Source organism: Poecilia formosa, unplaced genomic scaffold, assembly GCF_000485575.1.
Source record: "Poecilia formosa unplaced genomic scaffold, Poecilia_formosa-5.1.2 Scaffold6, whole genome shotgun sequence".
Classification (NCBI taxonomy): Eukaryota; Metazoa; Chordata; class Actinopteri; order Cyprinodontiformes; family Poeciliidae; genus Poecilia; species Poecilia formosa.
Window position 1 is genome coordinate 273,979 of NW_006799945.1, and position 18,398 is coordinate 292,376.

The 18,398-nt window shown below is 39.8% G+C and overlaps 3 protein-coding genes across 6 annotated transcripts in view; all 3 read right to left on the minus strand.

Annotated features, from left to right (window-relative positions):
• Window positions 1–292: 292 nt before the first annotated feature.
• LOC103147366 (crk-like protein) lies at window positions 293–2,984 on the minus strand. Of its 2 annotated transcripts, XM_007565679.2 has the most exons (3): window positions 2,415–2,984; window positions 1,791–2,270; window positions 293–774 (listed from the first exon to the last, which is right to left on the minus strand). In XM_007565679.2, exons 2-3 carry the CDS (start codon window positions 2,099–2,101, stop codon window positions 315–317), a joined length of 771 nt encoding a protein of 256 aa, XP_007565741.1. In that variant the 5' UTR covers window positions 2,102–2,270; window positions 2,415–2,984; the 3' UTR covers window positions 293–314. The 2 variants fall into 2 exon arrangements, with proteins under 2 accessions (XP_007565741.1, XP_007565733.1); XM_007565671.2 differs by having other exon boundaries at window positions 1,791–2,984.
• A 4,776-nt stretch (window positions 2,985–7,760) lies between these two features.
• LOC103147392 (coiled-coil domain-containing protein 74B-like) lies at window positions 7,761–11,900 on the minus strand. The gene is made up of 7 exons (XM_007565707.2): window positions 11,376–11,900; window positions 10,653–10,700; window positions 9,943–10,045; window positions 8,668–8,872; window positions 8,422–8,522; window positions 8,265–8,324; window positions 7,761–8,014 (listed from the first exon to the last, which is right to left on the minus strand). Exons 1-7 carry the CDS (start codon window positions 11,653–11,655, stop codon window positions 7,888–7,890), a joined length of 924 nt encoding a protein of 307 aa, XP_007565769.1. The 5' UTR covers window positions 11,656–11,900; the 3' UTR covers window positions 7,761–7,887.
• Window positions 11,901–12,540: 640 nt separating this feature from the next.
• Window positions 12,541–18,398, minus strand: part of ulk1b (unc-51 like autophagy activating kinase 1) — a 22,521-nt gene continuing 16,663 nt past the window's right edge. For 2 of the 3 annotated variants that reach the window (XM_007565751.2, XM_007565742.2), the window contains exons 22-27: window positions 18,144–18,328; window positions 17,746–17,930; window positions 16,853–16,971; window positions 16,594–16,751; window positions 15,945–16,080; window positions 12,541–15,776 (exon numbers count right to left, since the gene is read on the minus strand). In XM_007565751.2, coding sequence (XP_007565813.1) covers window positions 15,721–15,776; window positions 15,945–16,080; window positions 16,594–16,751; window positions 16,853–16,971; window positions 17,746–17,930; window positions 18,144–18,328 — 839 coding nt within the window. In that variant the 3' untranslated portion in view covers window positions 12,541–15,720. The other variant, XM_007565726.2, reaches the window with a different exon arrangement.

An 18,398-nucleotide genomic window follows, 5' to 3' on the forward strand; every position in this document is an offset into this window, starting at 1 on the left:
CTCTTCTCTATCTGACATTTATTCACAATGAAAAAACACGCAGAGGATTGTCATTGGTAGGGTTTTGGTTTGAGCAAAAACAATTTTAGGGGAAAAAAACTGAAATGTGCTGGCTAATTTTGGAAAAAAGCTTGATGAAGATCGACATCGGTGGCAAATTTGACCATAAGGAGAGAGAAGAAAACAGTTTAAGTTTCCAAAAAGAAAAATCCTGGAGAACAATTCATACAAGGTATCAGAAAGCCTTGTATCAGCCTTGGAAGATTTTTAATGTACAAATAAGAGTTGTTCCAAGACTTTAAAATCAGACATTACTATACCTCTAGAGCAAGAGCCGTTTTGTCGTAGGCACAAGGCACTCGTTTCTGGATGGCCTTCGCGATGACTGGGCCATTCTGCATGGAGGGCAGGGGTGTGATGACCGCGCCTGGCGTGCCCGGCGAAGACGTTTGGGGTTGAGCGTAGGCGTGGGCAGGCTCTGGGATCCCATAGCTGTTGGAGTTACGAGATCCGTGGGTAGGCTGGCCGGGATGGGGAGGCGGTCGCACCAATTTCTCCACGTACGGGACGGGGATCATCCCGACGCGGCCCTCTCGGTTTTTGGCGCTCCACCACTGTTCCTCCGGCTTCTCGAGGATGATGAGAACTTCCCCCTTTTTGAACGGGAGGTCTTCTGCGTCGCTTCCTGTGAAGTCATATAATGTCCGCACGTACTCCTGGTTCTCCTCAGGACCAACCATGGTCTGGATGGCGCCGGTGATCGTGCTTGGGTACCTTGGCAAGACAACGCAGTCAAAAAGAGATGCCAATTAGTCACTAGGATGTCTTTGTGCATTTAGGGCTAATAACTTTTTTTTTTTAATTGTTTAAAAAAAGATAAGTAAACATTCCTTCAAAGGAATTTTGGCATTATAGCACAGTAACACCTTCCCTATGTGCTGCTACAGTTTTATTCCCAAGACTTTCAAGATCAACTAGGGCGTTTTGAAATGTATCCAAACAACGTTTTTCTGACTTTATTCAGAATAAGTCGACAGAGTACTGCCCCTCCTGAACGTGTTGCTGTGTACTGTCTGTCAGCTGGCTGAAAGAAGCCTGCTACATGCCTTCCCCACTTACAAAAGAATGCATTCACAATTATTAACTAGTTTATACCTGTAAAGTTGACCATATTCAATATCAGCCACAATGGATCTTAACTCAAGATTACGCCACATAATGTACTTTTTTTTAGTGCATTTCTAATTGAAAACTTAGAAAATAAACAAAAGCCCAATACCACAGTGCTGCTCCTCCGCCCCGCCCCCCCACCCCCGTTGATGTGCACATAGGCATGGTGTGAAAACTGAAGCTGAAGGCGTGTAACACCCATCAATCTTAAGGCAGCTTTTACATTTTGTAGCTGCTGCTTTTCTCCCTTGGACATATAAATGTAGTAGATGCATTTTTGTGTAAATATTTTTGACTCAATGTCACCATACTTACCCAGGTCTAGTTGAATGGAGCTGGATTTGAAGTTACACAAACAAACATTGCACTGGCTTAAAATAAAAACTTGTTTTAACGTGAAGTCCAAAATAAATTGAAATCAGTCTCCTAGGAGATGTTTACTTCCATCAAAGGTGTCTTTGTGAAGCAGAACGCTCAAGTCAAACAGTAGTCGGAATGATTCCAATGCAAATTAAGCAAACTCTGCTTTATGACACAGCTCCCTGAAAGTAGGCTGCTTGTTATATAAACTAACTGTCTGGTTAATAGTTAGTAAAGGGAGTATTGCGTGACTTCCTTACCTGGGGGCAGGCTCTATTAGCGTAGTCGTATCCAGATAGTGGATTTTGTAGAACTCCAGGAGAGCCGGGAGGTTCTCAAACTCCTGATCGCCTATCTTAAACTTCTTGCTGGGTAATGAGTTAATGATATAGTGAGACACTTTGGAGTTTTCAGACACCGACAGGACATAGTCGCCGGGACAGGTAGACGAGTCTCGAACCAAAAACATGCCATGCCTCTGTCCTTGTAACCTGTTCTGTGCCTCCTGTCGGGAAACGGGTCCAAAATACCAGGCGGACCGATCACACGAGTCAAACCGAGCCGATGACATGTCTGCTCCCCAAAAAATAAGTTAGTAGATGTATATAAATGAAGAAATTTACTGATAAGAGTTCAGCGTTGATCCAAAGTGAATGATTCAGTAGGTGCAGGGCAGGGCATTCGTCGCCCCTGTGCGGTTTTCGAGTAATTTCTGCAGAACCACTGAAGGTTTCTTCGACCTGATTAAAACAAAATTAACAAAAAATGATTAAAAAAAAACAGCCTGTGGTTCTTTAGGGACAGGTTAAGACTGACTTGATCCAACTTTGGACCATATTGGCTCAGCTTTGAGTGGCTGAGAATCGAGAAAATGATTAACTTACGAAAGAAAAACGCCGAGGAAGGCCGAAGCAAGAAATGATCAATTAAGCTTCCTCCTTTTCGTTCCGCCTTCCGAGAAAAAAAAAAAAACACCAGGCTTCAAATAATTATCTCCTCCGGTCAGTGTCAGTTAATATAAAAGCGGAAAAGGTGGTCTCAGTTTTCCAACTGAGAAATCATCATAGCTGTGAATAAAAAAGGCCAACAATTAGCCGCAGGTGGGAAAACACAGATAGTTACTTTATATCCTCTCGACTTAACGGTAAGGCACGGAAACAGGTCTGTGAGTTCCCTCTCTCGGGTTCGAGCAGACTTCAGAGGCAGCGCAAGAAAAAAATGGCGGCCCGCAACACGTCTTCACACAAAAAGTGACTTCAGAGCAGCCGTCTGTCCGCTGCTGGTGCATCTCAGGAGCTGCACTCCCTTACCGCAAGCGAAGTATCCCGACCAGACGAGTATTTGTCCTGAACTTGCCGTTGTTTTTTATTTTATCCTCCGCTCGCTCGAGAAACCAGAAGTGCGAGTGTAAGAGAAAAAAAATGGCGACGGGAGGGCTGGTCCCGCTTTCTATCAGCACGTCACTCGATGACTGGAGGGGGAGGCGGGCGGAGGAAGTGAGGACTGGCTGAGAAAATGGGGGGTGGGCAGCTGGGTGACTGAGCACGGGTGGGGGTGGGGATACGTTCATGGATACGGCTTCATGTTACTCTAATTTCCAAAATGCTGCATTGAAAAATGAAATAGCCTGAAAAGTGTTATAATCGCAAGCTGCTATATCACTCACCAATGCATAACAAGAGTGTGCAAATTCCAGGCTAGCCTCTAAAAGCAGCTTCTTTTGTATTTTTTTTTTATTCCTTTATTTAACCAGGTAAACCCCATTGAGATCTAGATCTCATTTTCAAGGGGGACCTGGGCAGAAGTCTGCAGTACATAGCAACCTGGTTACAAAACAAAATTGATTAATACATATACACAATTATAAAACAGAATAAAACAATTTAAAAACAGTGACACTGTTTAAAAGATTTATGTCTTTTATTTTAAATGCTATCAACTAAAATTGTAAGCTGACAACAGTAGCATTAAAAAAAAACATTACAAGAACAATAACATAAAAATGCTGATAATAAATCATTAAAAAGTCGAAGTAAAACACAGTTCATGTGTCCAAAAAAATACTTTTTCCGGACACTGATTTAACATTTCTAGTGGATGAAATACACTGAAATAAACGAAGGTGCAATCAGGATCAAATTAAACACAGCATCTGCATGAAATAAAGCTGTACAAATTAGTTGGAAAAAAATTTAAGGAAAGGTATGTCCAAATGAGATAAAAGTATTTCTTTTCAAATTATAAATCATAAATAAACTGATAAGCTATGTGATGTGATTTGTTTGAATGCAATCCAACCTGGGCTCCAATCTCTATGTTTTGTCACCCTTTAACAAGTTAAGTTTGGCTTTACCTCCTTCCAGCTTCCCCTGGCCATTTCCTTCCTGCAGTTCCGCTTGATTTTCTTCCCGGAGCAAATCCCAGTGCTCCATCTGGGATTTGCTTCATTGAGCTGCGTTTTTCAGGATGCAGTTTTAAAATGAGATCCAATCCTTTACAACTTCAGTGGCTTGTCCACGCCTTCAGCAAGCAATCATTTCTCAATAGCCGAGAATGCCGGCCCTCTTTATGAAGCCAACAAGGGGCTGTGTCTTTTACCAAGCTAGCTTCCCCAACCCTAACCAACTTCCATGTGCTTTCTGAGAAAAAGTTCCCCCATACTATGATGCTGCCACCATTGTGTGTCACCATAACCACGTGCTTTCAAGGTGGTGTGCTGTGTACATTTTCCACCATGTACAGCATTTTGCATCTTGGCCAAAAAGTTACATTTTGCTTCATGGTCTGTTGAAAACTGCAAATGGGGTTTCTCATGGCTTTTCTTTAACACAAATATTTTTCTTGCTACTTCCAGTCATTCTATGTTGGAATCCCAACCCGGGCTTTATCCGCATGGCATTTGCATGTTCTCACTGCATACATACTCAGCTTCCTTCCGCAGTTCAAATAGGTAGCTGCTAAGCAAATTAGTTTATCTAAAATTGTCCTTAGATGCGAGTTGCGTGTGTGCATGTTTCTATGTCCTGTTTGTCTGTCGCACTGCTATGGACTGGTGGACCTGTCGGGTTCTCAAAAAGCAAAACATAATCTTGTGGCACTCTGCTAGAGAAAAGAAACAGATCCAGAGATATTTGGAGAAATTCTAATCGTTAACTTGAGACTCAAGGGTAACAAAAAAAAAGCAAAAACTTTGTACAACAAAACAAAACAATACATGTTCAGAAAATAGGAGGATTGGACAAACCAAGGCACACGAGAGAAGCAGGAAGTAAAAGTGCTGAGGAAGGAGATTACTGAGTGAGGACAATTATACTGATCATAAATGAAAGACTAGTGTGACGAGGGGGGCGGGGGTTGGGGAGCTACTGACAACGTATGTGGCAAGGTTGCAAGACAAAATAAATCAAACTACATAATAAATCAAAAGAAAACTAATCAGAAATAGATTAAAAATACAGAAGTATTTCTGTGATTAAAAACTAATTCCTCCTATTTTATGCAGCCATATCTGAATGAAACCAGGATTATGCTTTACCCAGACTGCCACATTTAGCAGAAACATGCCATGAATTGCAACCACAACATGACTGAGGAGAGCATATGTCCACAATAGATGCTGCTGATTATAGTGGCGATTCTTTGTGATAAATCGTGACATTAGCTGACCTCACTTCCCAACCGTAAAGCGTACAGTAGGTTTTTGCAGTAAACTCTTTCATGCCACAAGTAAAACATCTTTACATAATTCCTTATTTTCATTTCCTGTTGCTCTCCAACTTCCCCTTCCATTTAATCTCATAATGTGAATTCTTTGGCACAGAACTACGACACATTGATTTGGAGCTACTTCTCTACCGCAGGGTGCTGAAAGGGTGGGAGTCTATTTAAATTCACAGGGCAGTGCCTTGGGGAAAAAGCCTTGATAAAATGCAACATGGATAAAATGATGCATCAGACAAAAAAATTGGTTGAGTGTGACAAGATATTTAGTGCGCAGAGAAGCTACTGCTGCCTAGTGATAAAAACAAAGCAGTAGCCCTGTGCTTCTGGTTTTAGTGGTCATGTCTCATGAGACTAGAGGTGGCACAGAGCAGCTCCCACCCCTGGAACACTGTCTGAATGTTAATAGTTCTGTACCCACTGTGTCTTAACTGCTAATGTCTGCCAATTCCCACATTCTAACAATGAAGGGTCAAGGAAACACATTTGGGGAAAAAAAAGCTTCATAGTCTTTAGAAATGTGATTATGGATAAAAATAGTTTTGTTTTGTTTTTTGCTAGTTTGGGTTCCAATCTACTTATTTGAGGTAATTTATTACAAAGCTGTGACAAATACTAGTAAAGTTTTTTTTTAAGGAGTCACAAGGACAGATTTAAAGATCAAATTAAACATTTTTGAGGAACATATGCGTATTACTCTACCGAGGCAGTGGTCACTGAAGATTCATTCAAAAAACAACACCATCTAGTGGAGGATTATCTGATAAGAGGTTAATCTATTACTAAAACTTCATATTTTATTTCCTTACACCGACAGGCTTGAATTTTCCATTTTGGAGACAATGAAGGCTTTCTCTATTCTAAGCTTGGCAATACTATTGGGTTTATTCATGAAACATAGATTGTTAATGTGCAGCTGTGCTATGAAAAGTTATACAAACAGATTTGTATTATGCATGGCTCTACAGGTTTGGGTACCTACCAAACGATTAAAGTTTTGCTTATTTGGAAAACATTAAACTCAAGCGTCATTAAGCAGAAATTTCCAGTTGAATTTATTTAGGTACTTTAGCTCATTCTAACACATTCAAAGTTAGAATATGGTTTTATAGCCGAGCACCACTATGCACTTCTTTACAACCTTAACTCTGGCCTGTTCGGTATGTTCCTATGTTCCTGCTATCTGCAGGTGACGCCATTAGCTTGGCAGGATGATTTCAGCTGTGCTTCTCATTAAAAACACCTAAGATGACTGCGTCACTTACTAGCTGAAAAATAAGTGAGCTTTATGGCAGCACTGAGGAGAGAGTGGAGGATGTATTGTAGAAGGTGTGCAGAAAGATATCACTGATGTGAGCTGATAATGAGGTATCACCCTAAGATAAACTATAGTCATATTTATTGCATACGATGTGGTATGGAAAGTTCTAGATGCATTCTTAGAGCGGTGCAACCGTCGTTATGTTGCTTGAGCAGAGGAAAATTCTTAAGAGATGCAATCTGCTTTATTATAATAAATAGCGAAAGGCCTTGAGAAATATGTCAGGTCACACTTTCAGTCTCGTACTCAGCTCTCTGGGTCGGTGCTGCTTATCAGAAGCAATCCCAAACCCGGTGACTGTCTAACAAATGAACACAGGTATTGGACCTGAGTCATTTGATAATGAGCAGATGTTTTTGGACTTCTAAGGAAGAAGTGCGGCTGATTCAACTTGGAAACTGTTTGTCACACAAGAAGTTTTTAACACTCCCCATGTTACTGTATAATTCTTTTATGGATCTCATTACTTTCATCCTTCCATCGACTTGTTAGTAAGATTTTAAACGTCTGATCAAGGCTTCACGACAAAGCTTTGATCAGACGTTCAGATAATCCAAAGTTCCTAAACTTTGGATTATCTGTTCTAATTCCCAAAAAAATGTTTTATCAAACTTGGATTTCTTCTGGATTCTACAAATCACGAACTGTGCATAAACTAAGACGGAAGGAACTTAAATAGTGTATGCCTTCTCTCTTTTTTCATTCTCTCTTATTTTAGCTTGTATCCCCATGTTTTAGTTTTCTCTTGCTGTGTTGCTAATTTTGCACTTTTTGACACAAATGAACTTGATTGATTGATTGATAGACATATTGATGCAAACATTCGTTGACACTGACTACAGCAGACCTGTATTTAGAGATGGGGTTTCTTCTTTCTTAATACTGCCCCATTGTTTCAAAACACAGGGTTTTCAACGTGCAGCTAAATAATTCCATTTAAAGTCTGCATGACCTTCAGCACTACACCGTTAATGTCAGTGTGTGTAAGGGTCCAGTGATTAGGTGTCAGGTTGGAGAATAGGATTGGGTCACAGACTTATTTACCTACTTATACGTTCACATGTTAAAGCTTGAAAAGCTGTGCTCCATTTATAGGAGGTCCTGCTGTACAAACTGTTGGTTCACTGTGGTGGTGGTTTACTGTGAAGAGCAAACGTCAATAAGGATACCAAGAGATAGGTTTGCAAAGTTACATAAAAATAATATTTCAGTTTAATAGAATATTTCTTATGGCTTAGTATTTGTTTTTAATGAGTCTTTAATAAAGATGCGTTGGTGACCAAGGAAAACATCCGGACTTTGGTCTTTCTTGCCAGTCAGCGGAAACCCCGATGGATGTGGAGTTGCTGAATTGACAAGAGCCTGTTCTGTCTGTCTGCAGCGCTGGAATCGGGGCGCTGCTTCAGGCCAGGGGGACCTACACCAGCGCGAGAGGGTCCAGCACTGGGGAAAGATAAGTAGACTTAACTTAAAGGATACATTTTGTTAGACAAAAAAAAATACTCTTTATTTCTGCTTGAAATCGTATTTTTTTGGTCGTCTGAAAACCTGAAAACAAAGAAATAACTGTGTATTTTATAGATACAAATATATTTAATAAATAAATAAATAAATAAGACATTGCATTTGGCTAGTTGGGCATCACCCCAGACCTAAACTTCACAGAACCAGTGGAAGACAAATCAGCACATACACTATTGGTGGAACTGGGTGAGAACCAAGAGTGCGGAATTTCTTCTCTTCACCAAGTTTGCTGCAACATGCAAAAGAGATCAAATTAGCAGGAAGATTAAAGTATATTCAAATCTGATTCTATGGTACAAATAAAGCACATGTTTATGTCACCTTACCATGGCTCAACAGCAAGGTAGGCTTTGCTCAAACTCTGGTGTTCCCGGGTGATTTTCTTGCTCAGAATTATATCACTAAGCAGCGCCTTCAGACGTGCAATCTATGCAGCGGACACAGATAGGTTCAAGTCAGTTTTTCCTAAATAAATATAGAAAAGGTCCTAAAAGCGCATCGTCAAGTGCATTTTTACAACATTTTCAGGCGCATAAAGGGACGCTTTACAGCATCTAACAATGCGCACTTACTTCCTGAGTCTGTAAACTGTTTTCACTGTACAGCTGTTGGATGATGGCCTCACACTCCTGCATTGTAGAAGGACGCGGCGGCAGGTCGGACGGACCTGCCGCGCGAATGCTGTTGATTCTCACAGGCTCTAAAACGGTCTTTCGCAGCCCTGTTAACTCCCCACCGTAGTTTAGTTGTACAGATCGCGGACTTTCGTTAACCTCCCTAAAGAGGAGTAAAATGTTGTAAACTAAAACCAGCATGAAAAATGACAGTTTTGGTTGTGTAAGTTAAATACCAAAATCCACAAATTTTTTTTAAGACTATGCCAAGCATATTTGTTTAAAACAACTCATATAGAGTAGAGTAGGACATCCAGAGCTCTCTGTGTAATTACGCAACTCCAGGCTTAGACTATTGGAGGACATACTTTCCACTTTTTGTCACATCTTACCGCCATTATCCAAGTGTGAATAATGTGCGATTTTTGATGAAGACGCACCCGGCCAAGTGATTGTGTTTTGCTATGTTTTTCCTCCTACAAACTCGTCGACGGGATTGTTGCTGCGACTCCAGTTTGTGTTCTCACCTTGTTTTTGTTTCAAATAAATAAAGTTCTCCTGACTCTCGGATTCTGTGTTTGGCACCGTCTCTTTCGCAAAGTTATGCTGTCATCATGGAGTTTTACTTTCATAGACATACAGGTGACGTGGGGGATTCTGCTGTATCTTGAAATAAATCTAAATATGAAATAAATTAGAGCCTAGTCGATTGGTTATATGTAATTGGACACAAACTGTATGTCTTCTTGGGATTAAAAACATTAACCTTTCTTTTTTATGTGTTCAGCAAGTAAATAATTATTGAGATTTTCCTGGCAGGTTCTATGTGCAAATGAATTACGTCCCAGAGTCAAATAAGCAATTATGTGTTACTGTAGGAGTCAGTGTATTACACTGATGTCAAAAACAGCCAAGGAAACGTGACCATGTTGTCAAAACAAAATAGCACTGCACAATGTTTCCACATAGTAATATTTGCATCTTGCTCTGGTCTCTGCTATTAATAGGCAAATAATTCCCTGGTAAAAACAAAACAGTGAGCTCATTTAGTTAAAATAAGTTTTAGAAGTCATGTATGACTGCTAGAAACCTATTCTTAGTTGGGTGTAATAAAACATTCAGCAGCCCCTGACTCTTTTGCATATCCATCTGACCACATCTGCAGTTTGGATCTCATTTTCAATGCAGGATACAGTTTAAGTACAAATCCATGGTGGTTGGACAGAACTTCACCTTGAAGCTTGGTCTTGAAACAGTGAGTCTTCAAGCAGCTCCTCCCCGTAGAGTCCGGAGTGGATTTGACAGGGAGATCTTGCATTTCGGTTGGGCGTTGTTCCTACAAAACCAATGACTAAGCTGAAGCAATCTTTCTAAAGGCTATGTGGTTTACCGACGTTTAGCTAAAGAAATTAACAATAACTACAACAACAAATGAGTAAAGGCTGAGTACGACTGGCTTCTTTGCAAATCAGGAATCACTAATCCTGTGGGGTTTTTAGTGATTTAAGAATCTAAAGCGACTCTAGAGGTACTCATACCCCCAAGCTTTATTCTGTCATGTTACAAACCTGTTACCTCCATCCATCATGTTTTAATGATGTAAAGCCCCCTGGAAAACGTCCCAGTTAAACGACATTTAACTCAAGTTCTAAAAGGGGTGCGGGTTTTAATGTTTTATCTTTTTTTAAAAATCTGATTGATTTTTAGTTAAATGTAGCTCTACAAAGTATTAACTCATAAAAATGAAGGTCAAGCTTTTCAGATAATTGCTTTGTTTATTGTCCTACCTAACAAAATCTGAATACATCGAATTTTGTGGTTGTAACATGACGATATGGGGAAAAAGTTTCAGGGAGGTGAGTAAGGTTAAAGTAACTTAAAATGTAACAAAACTGCCACTGAAGGTGCAATGGAAACAATAATAAATCAGGATTGCATCTTACCTTTTTTGCCTCCTTTGCTTGAGTCCATAGTCAATCTATACTTCAGCTCTGCAACAGCCATAAAAGAAAACAGTGTCAACAGTTTGCACTGAGGGACAGCCAATGCATAAGATCGCGGTGCAAAAATTGGGGAGTTAATGTCTCACACAGGTGGCGAGACACTTAGACCTGTTCAGACACCAGACCCTTCGTGGACCCCCAGCTGAGGACCAGTCAAAACCCTGGAGTTGCTATGCTACCAGAGTGCCCAGATTGAGTGTTTTTCTTGTGAGTACTTTATCATGGGGACAGTCAGGTCTCTGGCTTGAATTCATTATACTCTGAGTCATCAAATCCAACCCTTGTAGATGGAAAATAATGATGTACAGCCGGCGGCTGATTTGTTAGGCATCAAGTCAATGAAGCTGGCTGATTCATTAATGAATGTCAAAACCCTGCTGATTACCCACTGGGAATGACTAAATTCTATCTAGTCATCTTTCATGAAACAGCCAAATGGGAAAAATTACAAATAACACTTTAAGACTGACATTTATCACAATGCACGTTTTTTGCATTGGTCTGTTTTTTTTTTTTTGTTTTGTTTTTTTTTTTAAGTACATACATTTGCAACATTATGGACAAACCCAGGGTGCTTTGATAGCAATATATGTTGTGTATAGAAAATAAAATTATTCAGTGATTAGGATACATTCTAAGAAAAAAAAAATCTGGAAAAACCACCTTTATTCTCCCTTTTGAGAAAGTCCATTTCTGCGTGGAGCTTCTCGAGAGTTTCCGTTTGCTGCTTTTGCAGATATCGGATGTTCTTCTGGAGGGACATGATTCGGGGATCCACGTCGCTCAGCTGGGTAGTATTTGGCGCGTTTCCTCTGACAATCAGCGAAACAGCAGGCACTGAGTGTCCCGGTGGGCGAGATCGTGGAGAACTCGCTTTCCTGCTGAATTCAAATCTGGTCCTGAATGTCGACTGAAATATGGGTGGGAGGTCATTACCTGCCATTTTTTTCTCCTTTTTTGCAGCATTCAATGGAACTAGTTGGCTTCTTTTCTACATGGTTTAGCTGGCAGGTCTTTTCCACATCCTGTTAAAGTTCAGCTTAACCCACATTGTTGTGTTACAACAACCAATTAGTCAGCACAAAAACAGTAAACGGCTTAGTGAGTCTCCCGGGTTTCTTTTGCTCTTATTTGACTTGCGTTGCACTCAAACTGCAAGTGCACTGAGAAAAACAACGTTGCCATGACGACCCAAGCAAGCTGCAGAAATGTCTCGCCTTCTTCTTTGGGGAAAGTTTGGAGTTGTATTCCTCCCCCTTGTGGTGACTGAAGAATATAGCAGCTTCACACAAGCAACAAAAAGTTCTTTCTACACGACTAAAAAGTGACTATTTGATTTCTAATCGTTCTCTTTTACAAGCAGGGTTGGGTGATATAATTATTTTTTTATCTCAGTAAAATCAGTTTTTATCTTCTACAAAAACATAACTCGTATGGGTGCATCTAAATAAATAGGAACATTAATAAATTAAAAAGTGAAACTCAATAGGTTCACAAATCACAGTGGTGTATTTTAAAAGGCTTTTTTAATATTAGCTTGAGGATTATGTTATACAGCGAATGAAAACCAAAAATTAAGGTACTATTAAAATTTAAGTGATATACATTCTCAAAACAAACAAACAAAAAAAAAAGCTTTGAGAGAGAGATTAGCCAGCTCATTGAAAAGTATGTTTATGTACTATTTAGTAAATGTACTCGACAGCTGGCCAGGGCTCCTTTTGCATGAATCACATCATGCCTGAGGTTTTGATGTTAAAACAAGGAAATAAACCAACTCTAATAAAGCATGCAGTGTTTTCCTTTCAACTAAAACAAAAACGCAACATCCTGAAGAAATTGTCCTTTCACTTTATTCATGACGAAGATCCCCAAACAGTAAAGATTACATTACCAGCAGTGGTACAGGAGATAGTGCGTCTCTTATGGATATGAAAACATTAAAACTGCTTTTGCAAGAGCAAGAGAGAGAATGTGGAAGAACAAGCAAAAAGCTTAATAGTCTTTGGGAATGTTCGGGTGGCCCATCGTCTCCCCAGAGTTGAATACAATAACTTAATTGACGACATATAAAAGGCAACATAGAATTAGTCAAGGGAAAAAGAAACATCCTGGAATGTTAGAAAATACATAAAAGAAACAAATTGAAATAAAATCGACGTGATGGTTATGATCAAAGGAAATTGTTTTCCCTAATCTGAAGAAAGATTGTATGGAACAATAAAAAGTGACACATGCGTCGGTTTTTTTTCTGTCATCTGATTCGTCGAAGGACAGCACAGCAAGTGTAGTGACAAAACGTCTGCAGAGGAACTAATTAATTAATATTAGGAATGTATACTTAAGAGACAAAGACATCATTTAGGACACAACATGAAAAGGCAACAAAGTAAACACACAAAATGTCTGCTCAGATAAATTATCTCTCCAGTTCGTCCTGCCGATTGTAACGCTAAAAAGGCGTCTCAGTTCAGCCTCTCGAGCTAAAATCGCACGCAAGCAAAATATAAAATATGCACTCAATTTCTGCCTTGAGCAGCAGAGGGAATGACATCTCGAGTAAAATAAGGTAGTGGTGGGTTTCGATGTCAATTACATCAGAGTGACATGTTCTGCTTCTCACGAGAGCAGATCTATGCAGCACGTTCTGCACTTAACGTGTCCCACTGACGTTACCGTGTTAAATATCAAGCTTACCAGTTCACACTTGCATGCACACAGCATGAAAAACAACTACTGTTTAAACCTTCAAAAATCAGTCAATCAAATTTAGAAGAGTTAAAAAAAAAAAAAAAAAAAACAGGGGGGGGGGGGTGAGGGGAAACACGTGGTTAAGTAAAACAGTCACAATTAAAATGAATCAAGCAAGCAGAAAACGGCATAAAGCCTTAAAAAACCCAAACCAAACAATAACTGTTAAAATAAAGCACAAAACAAGAACTGCAACATTTTTTTCAGTGTGAATTTTTTTTTCTTTCGTCTTCTAGAAAACTAGCTTATACAACTTCCTTCTCAACACTCCTTAACATGAAAACATAAACGATTTATGACGGTAAATGTAAAAGCAACTAAAACTACACTAAAGCGAATAAGCAGAAGTCTCTAAATGAGCACGGCTACACAGACTGCACACTTTTTGCATACTCCTCTATCTATACAGTACATCAACAGTGCAAAAAACATCCAGCCATTAAGATCAGCTGAAATGTTGACCTTCCCTTCGACATTCAGCCTGATTTTAATGCTGCTTCTTTCCTGACACCCCTACATTCATATTTGACTAGACTCGCTGAACACCCACAACATTGAGAGATAAAATGCAAAAAAAAAAAAAATCCCCGTGGCAAAGTCTGGAAATCATTTGCAGAAAACACCAGCAATGAGTGTGAAAGCCTATGAGTGTCAGATGAACATAGGTGCAGCTCAAGAAATTTGAATGTTACTAAAAAGTCCAGTCATTTCAGTAAATTAATTTGGTTAAACTCATATTTTCTACACATTCATGCAACATGATATTGTCCAAGCATTTATCTTAGTTAAGATAAACTTATTTATTTTGCTCACACAGACGGCGTGTGAGCAAAATGAGCTGATTTTTAAAGATTAAGCTAGCTGCTCACAGGGTAGGAGGAAGAAACTGTCATAGTCCACTTTTAATGACTGTCGTTGATTAGCAAGCAAAATCACCTGACCTAAACTACACAGAGAAGGTGTGGAGTAAGATGAGACACACAAGAGTCAGTGACGCAAAATAGATAAAGGCAAAAGTTGTTCAGCACACAGTCACTGGCATCCTCCACACTGTGAAGAAATCACCAAAAAAACTGTTTTCTCAGAGTGCTGTAACCAAAGTTAGCTGGAGGGACAAAATTTGGCAAAACGGTAACAGCAACCTTTAAAAGAATGTAAAAAGCTGTAAGCGATGATCATCAAAATTAACAGAAATTAATAACTTACTTTATTTTTTTTTTTAGCTGGATTGCTGAAATAAACGGACTTTTCAATGTTATTCTAATTTATTAAGGTGCACCTGTACAGGAACATTTTTGCTAACATGATTGCGATGGCAGATGTAGATGAATCAGATTCAGCCCCGTCTGCATATAAATCTACACTTGAACTGCAAATGTCTTGAGCATTAACCTGACCTGTTTCCTCTGTGCTTATTGCAAGCCACGATTTTCATGAACAGAATCAAAATACTTCCCTCACAACCTCATAGTGTGAAAAGCAGGTTGTGGCCTTATAATTTTAAGCGCATACTGAATGAGCAAATTCTTATTCATTTGTTGTTTGTTTTTGTTTTTTTTTTTTAAATCAAAACAGCAGAGGCAGACACTGAATCTACTTCAAAAGTCTTTCGAAAGTAATTTGGTTGTGGTTTTGTGTAATAATGCTTGCATGTACTTCTGCTGATTAAATTTCGCTATGCTTTATAAATGTGTACTTTCTGTCAATAATAAAGCATGAAAGAATTAAAGATACTGAACAAACATGGGAGGAAATTAGAAATATAAGCAAAAAAAAAAAAAAAAACACATTATGGGAACATTTAGCCACAGTGAGTCCTTATCAGAACGTGTCACCAGCTGTGCAGCTTCTACTGCATTAATCTTCTCATCCCGCTGCAGCTAGCATGAATCCTAAAAAGCTGTTTTCTTATGCTAGATAAGCACAACATGAAGGAATGTGACTACTTGGCAAAAACTGTTCCTTCTTATTAGACCGACAGTAACTAGGTGCAAATCTTAAATCTTTTTCTTGGCATTTCCATCTTCAGCAGCAGAGTCCTCCCTATGTCCATTACTGGGCCAACCTCCAGAGTTGAGATGTTTCTGTCACAGTCCAACCCTGAAAACTGAAAGATCTTCCATGCGCGGAACCCTCCGGCGTCTGAGTAAACTTTGTGGTTTTCTTGCGAAAACGAAAGCGTTTCTATGTGAAACCATGAAATGTGGGTGGAGATTTGGTGTCAGAGTGCAAATGGAGGGTTGTACGGCTTCACAAGTCAAACACAGAGACCCGACTGCAGAGCTGTGAGGCGGCGTTCAATGCACTCCTTGCCTGCAGAAACAGGGTCAAAGAAAGACAGAGAATATTTAGTGCAGCGTAAACAGAAGCCTCCAGTTCTCTAAACTGAACCAGTTTTTTTTTTTTTTTTTTTTGTCCTCCCCCAAACACCCAAAGAACAACAAATACTACAAGTGTTGAGCAGCTGAAAGAGATTCTCACATTTGCTAACACTAAGGATGTCATCCTGTTCAGTGAGGAGCAGAGACAGGCCCTCCATTAGCAGGAGAGCTTTGTGGTAACGCAGGATCGACGCTTCCCCCTGGTGGAACATCTCATCCAGCGCAGCAGCCTGAACCTAACATCACAAAGAGGGGGGACATTAATGGTCTGTTCCATTCATTTAAAAATAGTGAAAAACATTTATTTTATTTATTTATTTTTTTTTTTACAAATAAATGACTGAGAAGTGTAGTGGGTTTTTGTTTTTGTTACCCTAATTTATACTTGTAGAACTACTTTTGGCTGAAGGTTTTTTTTTGTTTTTTCTTTTTTACCAGTTTTGCACATTTAAAAACTGACATTTACCCCTTTTTAATTTACAAAACAACTCAAAATCTCTCCGATCCGATGGAGAGAGTTTGTAAACACAAACTTTCAAGTCCTGCCTCAGACTTTTAATCTATTTTACTCTCAACTCTAATCAGCATCCTCATCGCTGCTGCACCGCTACATTTCTCAGTAGAAACGGTGTGCGGTTACGTTGTGTTGCCACATAAGGTGTTTTACATGATTAGTTTGGGTTTCTGTGAAAGTCGTAAAATGAAGAGCCATGTGAAACGGCTTTTCTCTGCTTTTCCTTTTAGCCTACCATCTGCACTGTGTGGCTAAAGAGCAGACGCTCAGCTGTGATGGAGCTGATTTGGTCCATTAGACGATGCTTCCTGGAGAAGAAGTGTTCCAGATGAGTGCTGAGCGAGCGGCAAGATGCCACGCTGGACTTGTACAGCTCATTCAGCCGCCTCACCACTGCAAATACAGAGATTGGAAGAAAAGAGGTTTCTGCTTTTGTGTGGCTCACAAAGAAAAGGAGATCTGAAAGACTTTTTGTGACATGAAGAGCCTCCTACCTTGTTTGACAGTAGCGGAGGGGTAGAGTTTGCCCTGTTTAACTCGCTCCATGGCCGTGTGTAAGGCAGTAGACAATAGCTCGGCGGTTTTAAGGTAGAGCACCAACTGTTCTGCGTGACTGACGACAGAAGCACAAAAACACGTCACTTGAGACTTAATTAAAACTTAAGTGTTGTAAAACTGTCAGGGAGAAAAAAAAAAAAAAAATCACTACTTTCTGGGCTTGAATCCTGAACTACAAGTGTGTGCATACACACACGTTAGACACAACAGTTTCACTTTTAGCTCACTCGACTAAGTATTTAAATGAATTCTAGGCACCTATGGGTCAATTTCCTTTTCAGGTAATATAAAAAAAAATTGGATTGCTTAAAATTTCAATCATGATGATTTTTCTGACTTTTTCCTCTTTTTTACGATACACAATATCCCCAAAACTGTACAAGTATGAAATGGCAAAGAAGCAAAATATCAAGCAACTGCTTCTCAGTGAAGTGATAAAATAAACTCACTGCCAGATTTTAATAACTGCATGTCTGACACCCATTTCAGACAAAAACATGAAACATTGTGTTTTTAAATGTTAAATCTTATCATTTACAAAGACTGTTACACAGTTTTAAAGTGAAAAAACACAATCATATCAAAGCTTTCTGCTAGTCATCCACAGTACTTAATCGTTTCTAGATTAGTAATTACAGAAAATGTAGAGTTGTTTTTGTTTTCCAGAACGTCACTGTTCTTTTATTACTATAAACACATCAGAGTCATAAGCAAAAACAAACTAAGTAGTGTTTTAACACACGTTGCTTATGTCTGGGGATTTTGGGTGGTTTTATTTGTCTAAATGGAGCAAAACTGAATCATCAACAAACAGTGACATTGACCTTACCTCCACTCTCGGCTCAGTGAGCTTATCTGATCTGCCACCAGACTCTGCTGCTGAAGGACAGCGGGGTGAGAGCCGTCTCCCTGTGCCCCCGCTGTGACTGCCCCGCGAGAGCCAGCCACCTCCATCAGACAGAGGACAAACTCCAAAGTGAAACGCAGGCGCTGCACCGTGTCTGTGTGCTCTTGCTGAACTCCCGGCGAAAGCAGAAAAAGAGGGAAGGGGCGGTAATTTAGAGACAATTTATATCATGCGTCAACAGAAGGTGATGTTACAGGATCTGCTTTGCTGGAAAGAAAACATCGATTCCTCATTTTTGTAGGTAAATGAATCCTAAAATAAGCTCCAGTTCTAAAAAATGTCAACAATCTCACTAGTTTGTGGGGAAACTAGTTCTTCACCTCCATCAGCGTCTCCTCAGGCAGCTCGGGGGCCTCAAAGGTCACAGCGCCACCCATGTTAGCGGTGATAGGATCAGTGAAACTGTAGCGAGGGCTGGGCGGGGCCTCAAAGCCTTCGGGAAAGGTGCCTGTCGGGGGGTAGCGACTGGTCAACGAGCCTGCAGGACTGCCTGAACTGAAGGAGCCTGCATGAGTCAGAAAAAAAAGGAAGACATTTTCCTTCAATTCATCTACTGTGAAATTAATAAAAAAAAA